Genomic DNA, 18033 nt, shown 5'->3' with positions numbered 1-18033 from the left:
CTCTTTAAGGAATACCTAGGATAGGATAAAGTAATCCTTCTAACCCCCCCCCCCCTTAAAAGAGTTAGATGCACTATTGTAAAGTGGTTGTTCCACTGGATATCATAAGGTGAATGCACCAATTTGTAAGTCGCTCTGGATAAGAGCGTCTGCTAAATGACTTAAATGTAAATGTAAATGTAAATTGTTGTGCCCTCGTCATGACTGTGTTGGTGTGTGTGGACCACGATAGGACAATGATCGGCAGACTTGATGATGGTGTTGGAGTCGTGCGCAGTCACTCAGTCGTGTGTGAACAGGAAGTACAGGAGGGGACTAAGCACGCACCCATGAAGGGCCCCTGTGTTGAGGGTCAGTGTGGCGGATGTGTTGTTGCCTACCGTCACCACTTGGGGTCATCCCTTCAGGAAATCCAGGATCCAGTTGCAGAGGGAGGTGTTCAGTCCCAGGAACCTTAGCTTAGTGATGAGCTTGGAGGCCACTATTTGTTGTTGTAAGCTGAGCTGTAATCAATGAACAGCATTTTCACATAGGTGTTCCATTTGTCCAGGTGAGAAATTGAGATTGCCTCATCTGTGGATCTGTTTGGGCGGTATGTGAATTGGAGTGGGTCAAGGGTTTCTGGGATGATGGTTTTGATATGAGCCATGACCAGCCTTTCAAAGCATTTCATGGCTACAGATGTGAGTGCCAGGGGCAATAGTCATTTATATAGGTTACCTTGGCGTTCTTCAGCACAGGGACTATGGTGGTCTGCTTAAAACATGTAGGTATTACAGACTGCGTCAGGGAAAGGTTGAAAATGTCAGTGAAGAAAGGCACTTGCCAGCTGGTCAGTGCATGATCTGAGTGCGCATCCTGTTAATCCGTCTGGCCCTGCGGCCTTGAGAATGTTAACCTGTTTAAAGATCTTACTCACATCGGCAAAGGAGAGCGTGATCAGCTGGTGCTCTCACACATGATTCAGTGTTGCTTGCCTCGAAGCGAGTATAGAAAGCATTTCGCTCGTCTGCTAAGCTCACAAACTAAATAACAAAATTGGTTAGGAGCCCGATAATTGCGGCTATGCATCCAAGCGCCATCTTTATACAACAATTAGCAACTAAATTAGCGGGTTAGCATTTATTGAGATGACTCATGTACTGGATGCAGCGGTCACAAGCTGCATAGCCACAAAGTCATAAAATCTGATTTTAAACCTAACCCTAACCACAATGTTAAACCCCAATGTCTAACACTTACAGTACCTTAAATTAAGTCCAAAAAGCACATTTTCGTTTTCATTAAGTTTTACAATATAGCTATTTTTGACTTTGCAGCTGGTCCGTCGAGCAGAAACCGCTCATTTCTGCCTCCAGGGCAAGACTCAGGACAATAAATGTCAAACTGAACTAAATTGTACCTTCTTTGTGTGATTTAAAATAAAAAAAATCAAGGACATACATTTGGTGTATTAGAAGGAACTTTTGGTAACATGATTGTCTTTCAAACATTTATTTTATTTACACAAAGATTGACCACGAAGATCACCTTTTTAAAATCACCATAACAGGGGATACTGTTCTGTTCTAACGATGCCTGCAGTACCTGCGGTTGCCCTTGAACCTCCGTGGTTTCAATGAAGGGGCAGTTGCTTTCCCCTGACACAGACACGACACACACACACATTTTACTATCCTAGTGAGGACCAAACAACTGATTCACATTCAAAATCCTATTTTCCCTAATCCCTAATCCTAATCCTAGCTCCTAAACCTAATTCTAACCCTAACTCCTAAGCCTAAAATAGCCTGTTTCCTTGTGGGTACCGGTGAAATGTTCCCACTTGTCACACACACACACACACACACGCACACACACACACACACACACAGTTTCTAAAACATTTCTGTGCACAAGAAGCATCATTGAGAATTGATATAGAACAATAGGCTCAAAAGACAAAAAGAACAAATAAAGCATATTTTCTTAGGGTTTAATTAAAAGCCAGGTGAAACATTAAAATACTGAAACGGCAAAAAAATTATACTTTGTTTCCTTTTTCATTTCATTTTTTACAAATCAGTGGTTAAAAAATATTACAAAGGATTATTCAAAACATTTTTGCAAAAGCAGCAAAACATTCTGATTGTTGTCTTTTAAAAAAGCCCTTAATATTGTGTGTATGTGGTGTGTTGTGTGTGTGTCTGTGTGCTTTTTCAGTTTCATAAACATATTAACACAAGCAGTTAATACCAATATTCATTTGAAATGAGAAGAGGGAAGCAAAAGTGCATATTAATACGATGTATAAGTCACACTGAAAATGTCACAGAGCAGAGATACACCTACAACCTACCAAGGCTTCTGTCCCTCCCCCTCCCAGCTCTCTCTGTCCTGGGCTAATGACGCCTTCATGTGCTCATTGGAACTATTAAAACTCTAAAATGTGCCACTTGCTAACTGGTTGTAGTTATACACGTGCCCCGTTCCACAAGTTAGCAAGTCGGAAATTTCGGAGTTTCCGAGTTCCAACTTGCAAGTGAACACGGCGTAACACACAGTTTTGGGTCAAACAAGTGGAGATTAGGTTTACAAAATTAACTGTAGAGTATCATTGCGGCAGAGGAGCAGTTCCGCCATTTTGTGTAAAAAAATGGTAGACACTGTAGTGCTCAACATCACATGTTGTGGATGCTGTCTCCTTCTTTATTGGTGGGACTCCCCGCCCTACACCTTGGGAAGGTTCACAACATCTCTAATGAATAGCCCAGTTCTACACTAGTGCCATCTCTGCCACAAGGAGAGAGAGAGCGAGAGAGCAGGAGCCAGAGTTGGGTTGAAGCCATTTGTGACTGCTGAGGCAAGCTGGTAAAACTTGGTTTAATAATCCATTAGTACACACACGGTGTAAACTTAAGGCTACATAATAAACAGAAAGTGCATGCCTCGACAGACTGCCACGTGCAAAAGATCCATGTGTTCATGAACCTGAAACCTGTTGGTTCTCAATGTCTTCTCAACAATTTAGTATCTACAGCCTAGCTTGGTTTGGATGATGTGACGACAAGGTTTGGGTGACATATTTGTAAAGCTCCAAGTCAGGGGCCTTATGCACTGTGTACCCCACAGCTACTGTAGACTACTGTAGGCCTCAACAACATATAGCCCCTTTGGTACACAGCATAGGATGGCGGAATCATTGGTCAATCCACAGGCACTAAGAGACAAGGAGGAAACCTGCCTATGCGCATGTGTTTTTAGCCTGCATGGTGGGTGCCAACCTGAACCCAGAAGGCAGTGGTTTGGAGGCCCCTCCTCATATGTACAGTAAGCCTATAGAGTACCATGCTATGAGTCATAATCGTTTTTCCACCATTCATTTTTACCATGTTATGTATTATGTACTATGTAAACTGTCTTGTGCATGTTTTAAATTGACACAAAACCAGTTAGCAAAGGTGTCAGTTATAGATGACGTGCATGAGCTTGCAGGGATTTGTAGTCTTGCGTGATGTCTACTTTGATGCTGATTAGAATTTTCGAGTCTGAAAGTAAACAGAGCTAAATATAGTTATAAATGTTACCTTGTCCGACAGATATTTACATGGTTATCAAAACGCCAAGCCAGGGTCAGTCTACACGAAACACATCCCTTATTTTAAGTGTTTCTAAAATTCCTGAACAGAAAAATGAATGGTGGAAAAAACAATTGGAACCATTTCCCTGTTTGACCGCTAGAGGCTCTACAGGAGGGCTCAGGGAGACAGGCAACAGCACGAGGTTATCTCGAAAGGCACAGGAGACGCCAGACTAGGGGCAAACAAAAACAACAAGGGGTTCTCTGTCAGTAAGCGGCATGTTCGAAAATATTCTTCAAATTCTCAGCAATACTCATGTTTTCTTTGGCCAATACTACACTCTTGAGCTGATACAAATTAAGGTGATGTGAAAGTGACATCAAAAGAGTCTGGACTTAACGTTATGTTTCAAATTATAGTTACAGAAATAGGCCAATAGGGGGCAATGTGGGTCAACTATTGATAGCTGTTCAAAGCCAAACGGTAATTTGTTTCCTTGTGCATACATACATTTCAGCCCAATCAAAACATTCCTCTCACTGTAGCTCCCAAGGCTGCCCGATTTATAAATAGGACATTCCCAAGGTGTATGAATTCATAGAGTGTTAGAACGTGAGCAAACTACATACTCTACTAGCACCCGAGATGTCAAATCCTGTGGAAACCATGGTCCCACACCTGGTAAAATACTGCTTTAACACGGTACAAGAAGCAACACATCTTGCTAACGTCCATAACTATTGTCATTAGTTATTGACATGTACACATATTCCTGTGTACCCCTCAATGTTGTGATGAGATCCCAATGATGTTACATTTAGGCTGTACTCAACCCAACTGAACATATGATGATAATATTATATACAATTACAATAGTATGATTGACTTGAGAGGCGTCACACATAATAGACAGAGGCTTCCATTTGAGCCACTAATACTACAATACTACAGCTGAGCACAGTTTGCCTTTGCATGTGAGCATGACGAGACAGATACACACTCAATAAAGCCCAGAAAGCCACATGGACAGTTAAGGGAGAAAGGAAGATCCCCATGCTACAAAATATCACTTAAAAAAAAAAAAAAAAACCTCGTTAAAGAATTGTCCACGCCAAGCACAAAAAGTCAGAGCTAAAAAGACACAAAAGGAAGAAGAGTGCAATCCGACACTGAAAACCAGCGAAAAGTGCCATTACAAAACCAAAATTAGACCATGACGCAAAAATAATAACCACATCCCACAAGTGTTGAACAGCATTCACACAAGGCAACCAGTATTCTCATAGTAAGCTTTAGTATCCCCTAGATCACAGGTGTCTAAACCTTGGTCACTAGGGCATTACAGAGGGTAATCTGCTGGTTTGTAGTGGCAGACTAAATCAGTTTCCCCAAACAGAAACAGTCTGAGAGAACTTACAATACTGACAGCCCCTTCACCTACTAACGTACGGCCTGTGTTTTCACTGACCACCCCGAAGACCCAGAGACTCTCCGGGAGCACCGCTGGGGTCTGCAGCCCCGGAGGGAGACTCAGACGTGGGAGGAAGACGAGGGAGAGACCTGCCTCTCTGGCCTGGGTGGGTGAGACTGGGTGTGTAAGCATTACCAGAGACTGAATCAATCAGCTCTACTATTATCCTTTGCAGAACCTGTCTGCAACTGTATACCACTACCTTACACTGTACTCCGCTTCCTAATAGTGGATGTGCACTTCCATGAGGGAAGGCTTTGTAGGGCATGTCTACCATTAGTAAGACAACTTTAATAGCTCATCCTTGGGGCATTGAAAGGTGTCATGGAAGTCAAATATCTCTATGTCCCCATGTCAACCCCAGATGAATGTTCCAATATCCTAGTCCGAAATAGGGGCGTAAGGACTATTTCCGTGTTCCAATTCCAAATATGCAGGTTTGCAGGTTTTTTTTGGGGGGGTAAAAATCAGCCCAATTCTCACTTGGGTCTCGTGAGATCCTATCGCATAGCTATTTCAGTAGCTGTTGATGACTAGAACACGCATCCCGTGAAGAAAAGCTAAAAAAAAGAGCCACGCTTCACGCCATCCATCTATCTCCCACAGTCACCTGGGTAAAGCCGGGGGGTGGAAATCTCAAACCCACTAATAGAACGACGGTGGTAAAGAAAAACGCGTCACAAAGTCTCCTCTTTTCACATATCTACCACTTTTGTGCAAAAAGGCGGCAATAAAATAGAGTAATAATGCTTTGTTAGTTATTGTTTTCTTCTTCCAACATGCCTGTTGTAATACACAATGTCTTGGATTGATTAAGATCTTGAAGGCGCAGTGGGTTATTAAGATGTTCGCAGCCGTCCAAAATCCAACTCCATAGCATTCAACTGAAAGATGGAGCTAGACATTCCCTTTGTGAACAAATGGCTGAAACGGCACACTCCCTCACAATGAAAACAGAACTGCACTCTGCAGCGCAAGAAATTGAAAGCAAGTGAAATATTTGGTCTAATACAGCATTGAAAACGACAGCATGTGGTTAAATAGATGGAAAGATTCAACTTTTAAGTGTAGCTCTACTCATACTGAAAAGACCAACATTGAAATTCATAATACTATGAATATATTCACTAACCTAAAGTCTATTAGACACCTTTGAATAAGAAAAAAATAACCCTAGTGCATCACATCTGAACGTAACACTATATGTGTAGATTGAAAGATTTCCGTATATTAACACTGACGAAGGACTGGGCAGACATAAACCCCCCAAAAATTGTGGACCGAAAAGACAGGTACAAGTGTAAATTTTGTGTGTGTATGTATGTATGTATGTTTAAAGTGTGTGTGTCATAAACATACTGTCATTTTAGTGGACATCCTGAGTACCATTTTCAATTCCAGCTAAAGGAGTAGAAGTCCTGCAGTGACACCTGGGTTTTACCTGACATTGCAGCTTAATAAAAACATGCTGAGGGGGATCAAAAAGTTATCTTCCTCTATTCCTAATACCGTATTCCCTTCCTCCCCATATTTGCCATGTTATGGAGGAGGCAAGGAGAGGATGGCAAGGAGACACAAGGGAGAGAACATGTCCCCAGCTTCATTTTTTGGTATAATACATGTGCTTTCAACACTCAGTTGAGGACCAACAACTACAGTTGACTTTCAAATACAGCTGTAATAAAATAAAGTTAAAAGAAACTAGAATTAAGGATATATGCAGGCAGGGGAGAAAACTCCTGTTTGCTCCCGGTGAGGGTTGATGATGGAACCCTGAGCAGTGCTGCCCCCTGTGGTACGGGGGAGTTAAGGCAGGCTGGCTGAGCGGCACCCTAGTGGTCAATTAAGACAGAGCAAGAAGAAATCTGTTCAGTTCGGCTTCTTACTCCCTCCCATGGCAGTGGTATAAAAAAGCCCTCTGATACAGAATTGCTATCAAGTGTTCACTTTGAATGTCATTGAGGGGGATTTGTTCAGCACTGTTGGCCTCTCCTCTTGGTGTTATGTGGGGGATCACGATGGGTACTTGAACCGCAAACCACCACCTTTGCTTGAGCAGGTACCTAAACCCAGACTACCACGTCTACTGCCCCTCCCTTGCACAGCTGATTCTAGAACAGTCTAGGGCAACATTTGGGATTCAAACCTCCAACATGGAGCTTCACTGGGATGAAACCCGGGAGAAAACAAAAATGGTGTCAAACCTGTCCAAAGTGGAGGACAAAGTCTGTGGAAGAGAAGTCAGACAGGCATAGGTGGTGGTCAGAGACTCTGAGGCAAAACACCCAACTCTGGGATGGGCTCTACTCTCATGTCAAATCCCTAAGCGAAATAAAACCAAACAAAGCATCCTTCCGTGTGTGTCGAAGCAGAACTGGCGCCCCCTGGCTGCTGGTCTTGTCCAGTGCGCTAACAGTCTAATAGACGTGAAGGCAGAGGTAACCTCCCCATAGGGGAGTCTTAGCAGTGGTCTGTGGAATGGTCTTTAGCTTCTGTGTGACTGAGGGGCAGAGAGAGAGAGCCCTTTTGTTCCCAGTCTCGTCACCCCCAGGCTGGTGGGTGGATCTCAGGGGGAGGAGGCAGCACTGGACTGGTCACTGAGGCCCAGCGAGGTGAGACCATCTTGGGCACAGAGAACTGCCCAAGCCTGGCCTATAACCACCCACCCAAACCCACACACAATCGTACAGAAGGTAGACTTGGCTCTCCCGTCATGGAGAGGTGCTAGACTCATAGCTGGCTTCCTCAGTCTGGGGTGAGGGGTGAGAGGTCAGAAGCAGGAGGGGTCATGGAGGGGTGACAGCCTCAGGAGACGTGGGGCGAGGAGGACGGGTGTCTCGAGAAGCACCAGCCTCTCTTGGTGCGCAGCTTGCGTAGGATCTCCTCCTCGCGCTCGCGCTCCTTCTGAGAGCGCAGGTAGCGGTCCTCCTCCTTCAGGAACCACACTGGAGGCCACCGCTGCTTCTCAAAGTGCCTCTGGTTATCTACATGCAGAGAGAGAGGGGGGAGAGAACGTAAGAGATACATAAATAGATATAGAAAGAGAAAGAAAGCGTGAATATAAGGGACCAAAAAGTAACGTGAGAGACAAGTGAGAGATGGGGAGCGAAGTTGGGGATTGGAGGTGGGACTGGAGGTACAAAGGAGATGAAAAATGTAGAATAGAGCGGATGAGGAGACACACAAAGACGTAGACTAGAGAGAGGGAATGCTGTCTGTACCTGGAGACATGACCTTCATGTCTTTAGGGAACTTGCGACAGACGCTGTTGTAGTTGGTGCAGATGTGATGGAGACACCAGGCATACAACTGCTTGGCATTGTGGAACTGCAAGGGATGAATGAATAGGTGATCAGTCCATCAAAAAGGTCCAATGAAAAAAAAAAGACCTCAAACTTTCTTACTTTACAAATAAGAAAGATGAACTTGAATGGGAAGTGGACAAATGACTTTTAAAGATGAATGTCACCTGTCATTGTAGAACAAAGTTTTCTACAGTTGGGTATCTGATATAGGCATGAACTATAGGGTGGTCCGATCCTTCTTGGATATCAATTAGAATGATCTCTCCAGTGAAATAGTATTTTCCGAACAACAAAATGTAGCATTTGTATTATGTGTATTGCTGTAACAGTGTCATCAGTACAACTGTCATTCAGAGTATACGGTACGTGTAAAGACTCACCTGAGCCAACTCCAGGTAAGCCAGCACCTGTCCGTCGATGTCCACTCCCTTCATCGCCCACTGGAGCAGCTCATTCACAGCATGCTGCTCTGTGAGGGCAACAAGGCGTGGCAGACACAGCCGGTTGGATAGGACGATAAGCTCAATAGGCTCCAGGTCAGGACAGGGCGAAAGCAGCCCACTGTACATGAACTCCAACACTGCACGCATACAGGAGCTACTGGTGTCAGGGATGGACACCTGGAGGAGGGGGAGAGGGGGGGGGGAGAAAGTTGGATAGAGAGATTCACATTTTGTGAATTAGAAAATAATAATACTATGTCTTCTAAACTCAGCAAAAAAAGAAACGTCCTCTCACTGTCAACTGCGTTTATTTTCAGCAAACGTAACACGTGTAAATATTTGTATGAACATGACAAGATTCAACAATTGAGACATAAACTGAACAAGTTCCACAGACATGTGACTAACAGAAATGTAATAATGTGTCCCTGAACAAAGGGGGGGGGGGTCAAAATCAAAAGTAACAGTCAGTATCTGGTGTGGCCACCAGCTGCATTAAGTACTGCAGTGCATCTCCTCCTCGTGGACTGCACCAGATTTGCTAGTTCTTGCTGTGAGATGTTACCCCACTCTTCCACCAAGGCACACTTGCAAGTTCCCTGACATTTCTGGGGGGAATGGCCCTAGCCCTCACTCTCCTATCCAACTGGTCCCAGACGTGCTCAATGGGGATCCGGGCTCTTCGCTGGCCATGGCAGAACACTGACATTCCTGTCTTGCAGGAAGGAAATCACAGAACGAGCAGTGGCATTGTCATGCTGGAGGGTCATGTCAGGATGAGCCTGCAGGAAGGGTACCACATGAGGGAGGAGGATGTCTTCCCTGTAACGCACAGCGTTGAGATTGCCTGCAATGACAACACGCTCAGTCCGATGATGCTGTGACACACCGCCCCAGACCATGAAGGACCCTCCACCTCCAAATCGATCCCGCTCCAGAGTACAGGCCTCGGTGTAATGCTCATTCCTTCGACGATAAACGCGAATCCGACCATCACCCCTGGTGAGACAAAACGGCGACTAGTCAGCATCACTACTCTGGACGGTTCTGACTTAGAATATGTGGACAACTACAAATACCTAGGTGTCTGGTTAGACTGTAAACTCTCCTTTCAGACTCACATCAAACATCTCCAATCCAAAGTTAAATCTAGAATTGGCTTCCTATTTCGCAACAAAGCATCCTTCACTCATGTTGCCAAACATACCCTTGTAAAACTGACCATCCTATCCTCAACTTCGGCGATGTTATTTACAAAATAGCCTCCTACTCAATAAATTGGATGCAGTCTATCACAGTGCCATCCGTTTTGTCACCAAAGCCCCATATACTACCCACCACTGCGACCTGTACGCTCTCGTTGGCTGGCCCTCGCTTCATACTCGTCACCAAACCCACTGGCTCCAGGTCATATACAAGACCCTGCTAGGTAAAGTCCCCCCTTATCTCAGCTCGCTGGTCACCATAGCAGCACCCACCTGTAGCACGCGCTCCAGCAGGCATATCTCTCTGGTCACCCCCAAAACCAATTCCTCCTTTGGCCGCCTCTCCTTCCAGTTCTCTGCTGCCAATGACTGGAACGAACTACAAAAATCTCTGAAGCAGGAAACACTTATCTCCCTCACTAGCTTTAAGCACCAGCTGTCAGAGCAGCTCACAGATTACTGCACCTGTGCATAGCCCATCTATAATTTAGCCCAAACAACTACCTCTTCCCCTACTGTATTTATTTATTTATTTAGCTTCTTTGCACCCCATTATTTCTATTTCTACTTTGCACATTCTTCCACCGCAAAGTGGTGTTTTACTTGCTATATTGTATTTACTTCGCCACCATGGCCTTTTTTTGCCTTTACCTCCCTTATCTCACATCATTTGCTCACATTGTATATAGACTTATTTTTCTACTGCATTATTGACTGTATGTTTGTTTTACTCCATGTGTAACTCTGTGTTGTTGTATGTGTCGAACTGCTTTGCTTTATCTTGGCCAGGTCGCAATTGTAAATGAGAACTTGTTCTCAACTTGCCTACCTGGTTAAATAAAGGTGAAAAAAAAGAGCACTTTCTGACAGTCCTCTCTGGTCCAGCGACTGTGGGTTTGTGCCCATACGCGACGTTGTTGCCGGTGATGTCTGGTGAGGACCTGCCTTACAACAGGCCTAAGAGCCCTCAGTCCAGCCTCTCTCAGTCTACTGTGGACAGTCTGAGCACTGATGGAGAGATTGTGCGTTCCTGGTGTAACTCGAGCAGTTGTTGTTGCCATCCTGTACCTGTCCTGCAGGTGTGATGTTCGGATGCACCGATCCTGTGCAGGTGTTATTACACATGGTCTGCTGCCACTGCGAGGACGATCAGCTGTCCTTCCTGTCTCCCTGTAGCTCTATCTTAGGCGTCTCACAGTACGGACATTGAAATGTATTGCCCTGGACACATCTGTAGTCATCATGCCTCCTTGCAGCATGCCTAAGGCACATTTATGCAGATGAGTAGGGACCTTGGGCATCTTTCTTTTGGTCTTTATCCAGAGTCAGTAGAAAGGCCTATTTAGTGTCCTAAGTTTTCATAATTGTGACCTTAATTGCCTACCCTCTGTAAGCTGTTAGTGTCTTAACGACCATTCCACAGGTACATGTTCATGAATTGTTTATGGTTAATTGAACAAGCATGGGAAACAGTGTTTAAACCCTTTACAGTGAAGATCTGTGGAGTTATTTGGATTTTTACGAATAACCTTTGAAAGACAGGATGCTGAAAAAGGGCAGTTTCTTAGTTGAGTAGTTATTTAAGTGATAATGCCAGAGAAGGCGGTGTTTGGAGGATATATTTGCACGGGTGTTGTTAGGCCCGAGACTAAGTTTATGAGAACAAATTTGTTTACATCCTGTTATTGTGCATTTCTCCTTCGCCAAGATAATCCATCCAGTTGACAGGTGTGACATATCAAGAAACTGATTAAACAGCATGATCATTACACAGGTGCACCTTGTTCTGGGGACAATAAAAGGCCACTCTAAAATGTGCAGTTTTGTCACACAACAATACCACAGATGCCTCAAGTTCTGGTGGACATTCCTGCTCACTGAAGGAATGTCCACCATTCCATAATGTATTTTTTATAGAATTTGGCAGTATGTCCAACCGGCTTCACAACTGCAGACCACATGTAATCACACCAGCCCAGGACCACCACATCTGGCTTCTTTACCTGCGGGATCATCTGAGACCAGCCACCCGGACAGTTGATAAAACTGAGGAGTATTTCTGTCTGTAATAAAGCCCTTTTGTAAGAAAAAACTCCTTCTGATTGGCTCATGTGAAATCCATAGATTAGGGCCTATTAAATGTATTTCAATTGACATATTTCCTTATATGAACTGTAACTCAGTAAAATCGTTGAGATTGTTGCATGTTGCATTTATATTTTTGTTCAGTATAGATTGATATATAGTCCTATACTGTATATAGATGTCCTATCCTACCTCTTTCAGGTAATACATTCAATGCAGCATTAGCCTTATATTTAGCTAATTCATGATTGGTTATGAATAATAAGCTTCTAACGTATAGCCTCTGTCTTTTGCGCAATACACAAGCGCCTGTGCTCCGCTGGCCTCTCCTTAAAAAACACTCCTTAGCTCTTGGAGTCCCATGCAGGAAAAGCTAGACTAGAATAGCTTGCTGGACATCATTTATTTATTTTTTCATTTCTTATACCAAGACTATTCCAAGGGAAGCACGCTCTTTTTTTTGCTGAATGTTAAATACAGTAGCCCAGTAGAACTCACGGGTAGTTTGAAAGAAGAACGCACGATGGCGGTAGGCTATAGCAGTTATTTATTCAGACCCATAGCCATTCCATCTTCGTGAAGAGAAGTGATCGACATCTGCATCTAATTCTAGTACTATATTGTAAGAATGTCATTAGAATGATGGACAAGGACAACACAACGTATTCCATTTAACTGTTGAAAGCGAGGAAGGAAAGAAGCAACAAGAGACAGAAAGAGGAGGTAGGCTAATAGCATTAGGGGAAACATTATGAAAAGGTATATATGCGTCAACCTACTAATTATACAAATAGGCCCTAGTATATTTCAAAATTCAAATCAAATTCAATAGCCTATACTTGTAACTTTGTGCTAAACCAGAATTGCATGTTTTCTTCTGCTTTACCATGGTTTGAACGACGTGCATAATTCCAGCCCATACAATACAGTAATACAGTTCACACTCAAAAATTAGCCTACTGGAGATGGTTTCATGTATTTACCCAGGAGAGCTAGCCACATCTATGTGATTTTATGTTTTTCTTTGTGCAGTAGCCTAATGTGCAGTAGCCTACATCATATACAGTGCATTCGGAAAGTATTCAGACCCCTTCACTTTTTCCACATTTTGTTACGTCACAGCCTTATTCTAGAAGAGATTACATATTTTCTTCACCTCAATCTACACATATTACCCCATAATGACAAAACAGAAAGAGATTATTGTTTTGCAAATGTAATAAACTGAAAAAGGACATTTACATAAGTGCTTCACCATAGGGATGGTGCCAGATTTCCTCCAGACGTGACACTTTGCATTCAGGCCAAAGAGTTCAATCTTGGTTTCATCAGACCAGAGAATCTTGTTTCTCATGTTCTGAGAGTCTTTAGGTGACTTTTGACAAACTCCAAGCGGGCTGTCACGTGCCTTTTACTGAAGAGTGGCTTCCGTCAGGCCACTCTACCATAAAGGCCTGATTGGTGGAGTGCTGCAGAGATGGTTGTCCTTCTGGAAGGTTCTCCCTTCTCCACAGAGGAACTTTGGGGCTCTGTCAGAGTGACCATCAGGTTCTTGGTCACCTCTCTGACCAAGGCCCTTCTCCCCCGATTGCTCATGGTGGTTCCAAACTTCTTCCATAAGAATGAGGGAGGCCACTGTGTTCTTGGGAACCTTCAATGCTGCAGAAATGTCTTGATACCCTTCTCCAGATCTATGCCTCGACACAATCTATGGACAATTTCTTCGACCTCATAGCTTGGTTTTTGCTCTGACATGCACTGTCAACTGTGGGTCCTTACATAGACAGGTGTGTGCCTTTCCAAATCATGTCCAATCAATTGAATTTACCACAGGTGGACTCCAATCAAGTCGTAGAAACATCTCAAGGATGATCAATGTAAACAGGATGCACCTGAGCTCAATTTGAAGTCTCATAGCAGAGGGTCTGATTACTTATGTAAATAAGATATATTTTTAAACATTTTAATACATTTGCAAAATTGTCTACAAACTGTTATGGGGAATTATGTGTAGGCTCTGTACTGTATTTGGTCTTTTTTGGGCTTGTGCTCATTAAATACCATTAATGTAGGGCTCATAAAATGTATTTAATATATGGCTCATCAGGCTCAGGTAGCATCAGGTTAGAATTTTTATGCTCTAATCAAATCCAGACATATTTATATGCTTTAATGCTTTTGAATGACATTTCCTGTTTTGGCAGGAAATACCGGGTTACCCCGGAAAAAGTAATTTATTCTCGGGATGGAACATTTGCAATATCCCAGGAAAATATTCAACTTTAACACCAACCTTCAATGTAAGGGCATTGGTGGGTGGATCTCGTAAGTAAAGTGATGTCAGAGTGATGTCACAGGAAGTAGCGTGGGTGAATGGGGTTGTGCAAGGTGAAGGGCAGTCCGTCTCCAGTTCGAGTAGAACCTTTTGATCCTGCCAGAGATGAAAGCCCCGGCCTGCCAGGGGGGCGTTGAAGCTAGCTAGCGCTGTAGCTAAGGGTAACAACCTCAAAGCACCCCAGAATAACCACACTGGTCCAGTCGCCGCACGTGGCATAGATGGCTTGGATGTCATTGTGGGACAGAGCTTGAAGCAGAGCTGTGGGATGGACCGAGGAGAAAACACCTCTGACTGGACCATTTACGTAAGCACATCCAAAATGGAGCAGTACACACAAAAATAAAAGGCTAATGTGTCCCCATATCCAGATAAAACAAGTACAAAAGTACAGCTGCAGAAAAGAAGGTAATATTCGCTCACTGTTTGCTTCTCACTGTGTCCTGCTCCAATAAGATTGTCTGTTGTTGGAGCAGTAGCACACAGGCTGATCAGAGCTACCCATACAGGCAGAATGGGCTGGGCTGAGGTGCAATAGACATGTGGCTGTGTGGTTCTTTGAAGAGTTCGGTTCAGGAAAACATTTAACCTCACGCACACCGGATCAGTGTTCATTTTGTCAACAATAGCCATGACGAAAGATACTCGTCAACAACCTATTTTTCCTGACTAAAACTATGACGACAATCAGACAAAATGCCCATGCAAAAAAACGATTACAAATCACTTCTCATTTTAGAAAGAGACGAGAATTCCATGCGAGATCAATGGACATATCATTTGACATGAAGCTGCTTTTCATCAGTTTTGTCCAATCCTAAACATGCATGCAGAACATCCTCTCATTGGCAGAATTGACATCTTTCAGCTGCAGGGTCAGATTGAGCTGATCTGCCCAGCCCTCCTACACAGCTCCCAGGTGGCCACTTATGTCACTCGTCAATCTTTTGAACTGATGCGAAGCCAGGACATTTGACTTGTAACTAACCTCAACTATACTTAACAAAAATATAAACGCAACATGTAAAGTGTTGGTCCCATGTTTCATGAGCTGAAATAAAAGACCCCAGTAATTTTTCATATGCACAAAAAGCTTATTTCTCTAATATTTTGTGGACGAATTTGTTTACATCCCTGTTAGTGAGCATTTCTGGTTTGCAAAGATAAGCCATCCGTCATTGAAACTGATGCATGTCAAGTTTATATTTTTGTTCAGTATAGAAAGAATGTTTAACCTCTCTCTTACTTTCATGTAGGCTATTTTCGCTTTGATCACATCCGAAGTCCTACTTTTCCATGTGCGCTTCTATTCATTCATTCATCTCGCGCTGCGGTCCTCGAATGTGAGTTGCGGTTGCCTTATTCTACAGGGAAAATGAATGCTATTTGTTGAATATTAGGAGGACAGTAATAGCTTTGGAATTTTTGGAAAGCTCAAATTCTACCCTTTAAGGAAACCAACTTATTTACCCCCTTGTTGGTTATGGCGGGGAGAAAATCAGAGCTGTTAATTGTATAACCTGTAGCCAAGGCTTTAAGCCTATATGGTTAACTATGGCTGGCATTAGTTACAATCAGCTACAATATCAATCTATACGAGGGGATAGTAGGCCTAGTTGGACAAGGCCATCTGCCTAAATATTCATTATTTAATAGAAGAAAATACACTGACTATTATGTGACTAAAATGGTTGTGACTAAAACTAGCCAAAAATGGTCTAGTTTAAGTCGACTGATAATGACTAAAACTAACAATGGATGAAATGACTAAAATGTGACTAAGACTAAAAGGTATTTTAAGACTAAAACTAAATCAGCTGCCAAAATGAACACTGCCACTGGAGAAAAGTGTCCGAGGAGAAGTTCTGTTAAGAAAATACCAGATTCATGAAGACTACTCTATCCTTAGTGCAGTGTATTAGTTGACGGTAGGCCATGACCCCCCCCCTCCATCTTGAAACTTGTTCAGAACCTGGAGAGGGTCCAAGTGTGTTTCTCTCCTGAGAGGAGAGCAAACAAAAGGGACACTTATTCCCACTGCCACAGTGACGGCCAAGGAGTTTACAGGGGGCGATTTTGGGAGGGATAGAAAGAAAACTGCTGGGACTGCAGATTGCAACATCGGACCATGGTAAAGACCATGGTAAACACACATGCGCACACACAGCATATACATTTTTTTAAACTTTGCACCACTCTGAACGCTAGGGGTTGTTAAGCAATAAGGCACAAGGGGGTGCGGTATATGGCCAATATACCACGGCTAAGGGCTGTATCCAGGCACTTCGCAACATATGGTGGTGGTAAAAGTACCCAATTATCATACTTGAGTAAAAGTAAAGATATCTTAATAGAAAATGACTCAAGGTAAAGTGAAAGTCACCCAGTAAAAGTCTAAAAGTATTTGGTTTTAAATATACGTAAGTATAAAAGTTAAAGTATAAATCATTTAAAATTGCTTACAATGTGTTTAGTGAGATCTGAGGCAGTAGGGATGACCACTCACTCTTGATAAGTGAGTGAATTGGACCATTTTCCTGTCCTGCTAAGCATTGAAAATTAAAAAGGTAATTTTGGGTGTCAGGTAAAATGTATGGAGTAAAAAGTACATTATTTTCTTTAGGAATGTAGTGGAGTAAAAGTACAAGTTGTCAAAAATATAAATAGTATAGTACAGATATAAAAAAAACTACTTGAGTATTTTTTATGTTTTATTTTATTTAACTAGGCAAGTCAGTTAAGAACAAATTCTTATTTACAATGACGGCCTACCCCGGCCAAACCTGGAAGACGCTGGACCAATTGTGCGCCGCCCTCTGGCACTCCCAATCACAGCCGGATGTGATGCAGCCTGGATTCGAACCAGGGACCAGGGACAACCCCCGAGGTGCCTTATTGCTATTAAAAACGGGTTATCAACGTAATTAGAGCAGTAAAAATAAATGTTTATAATACATTATAACTGTGCTTAGCGTCAGGTAAGTTCTGACCAAGGTAGTGATTCAATTACATTTTCTGTTTTACATTTCATCCTTTCAGCCCAATATGTTGGTCAAAAGGTTGTATTAAAAGAACAACACATTTTAAAAAGTCTCAGAGCAGTCTCAACACCACTATTGAGCAATGCCATGTGGTCTAGCCAGGAGAGGGTTAGAGGTGGGTAGAGCTATGGGAACCACAGGGGTCCTTCCTCAGGTGCCCCTCACCTGCCTGTCTCTGTGCCAATTAGGAGAATGTCAGCATGGCAGTGACCCTTTATTATGGCGGAAAGTTCAAGGTAGAGACACAGGTGGACGCTCCTGTTCAAAGTTCTCTCGCCCAGACAGAGGAGCGGGGCAATGAATGGACACAGCGCTAGGTCACCAGAGACAGGGAGACACAGGGAACGTTATGGGGGCCCAGGGCAATTTAGGGATGAGCTAGATTTTTCTGTCATTCAGCATCCTTTCCCAACTCACCCTCGTTGGTTTAAGAAGTGATTGGTTGACAGAAAAAGAGGAAATGGAGACAAGTAACTTTAGAGAACACGACAGAGAAAAGGTAGCCGGGGGGGGGGGAAAGTTGAAGTAAGCGGTGTCAAAATGTCAAACGGCACGTCGTCAGAAACCAAACCGCCATTACCACCACGA

General features: G+C 43.2%; 1 protein-coding gene across 4 annotated transcripts in view; it reads right to left on the bottom strand.

Annotated features, from left to right (window-relative positions):
• Window positions 1–1478: 1478 nt before the first annotated feature.
• The window catches only part of LOC139545770 (rho-related BTB domain-containing protein 2-like), a 93062-nt gene continuing 76507 nt past the window's right edge, over window positions 1479–18033 (bottom strand). For all 4 annotated transcript variants that reach the window (XM_071353925.1, XM_071353926.1, XM_071353927.1 and 1 more), the window contains 3 exons: window positions 8717–8956; window positions 8253–8358; window positions 1479–8015 (listed from right to left, as the gene is read on the bottom strand). In XM_071353925.1, the coding sequence (XP_071210026.1) occupies window positions 7837–8015; window positions 8253–8358; window positions 8717–8956 (525 nt within the window). In that variant the 3' untranslated portion in view covers window positions 1479–7836. The remainder of the gene's footprint in view (window positions 8016–8252; window positions 8359–8716; window positions 8957–18033) is intronic.

Source organism: Salvelinus alpinus, chromosome 19, assembly GCF_045679555.1.
Source record: "Salvelinus alpinus chromosome 19, SLU_Salpinus.1, whole genome shotgun sequence".
Taxonomy (NCBI): Eukaryota; Metazoa; Chordata; class Actinopteri; order Salmoniformes; family Salmonidae; genus Salvelinus; species Salvelinus alpinus.
Note: the sequence above shows the minus strand (reverse complement) of the source record. Positions and strands in the feature narration are given on the sequence as shown.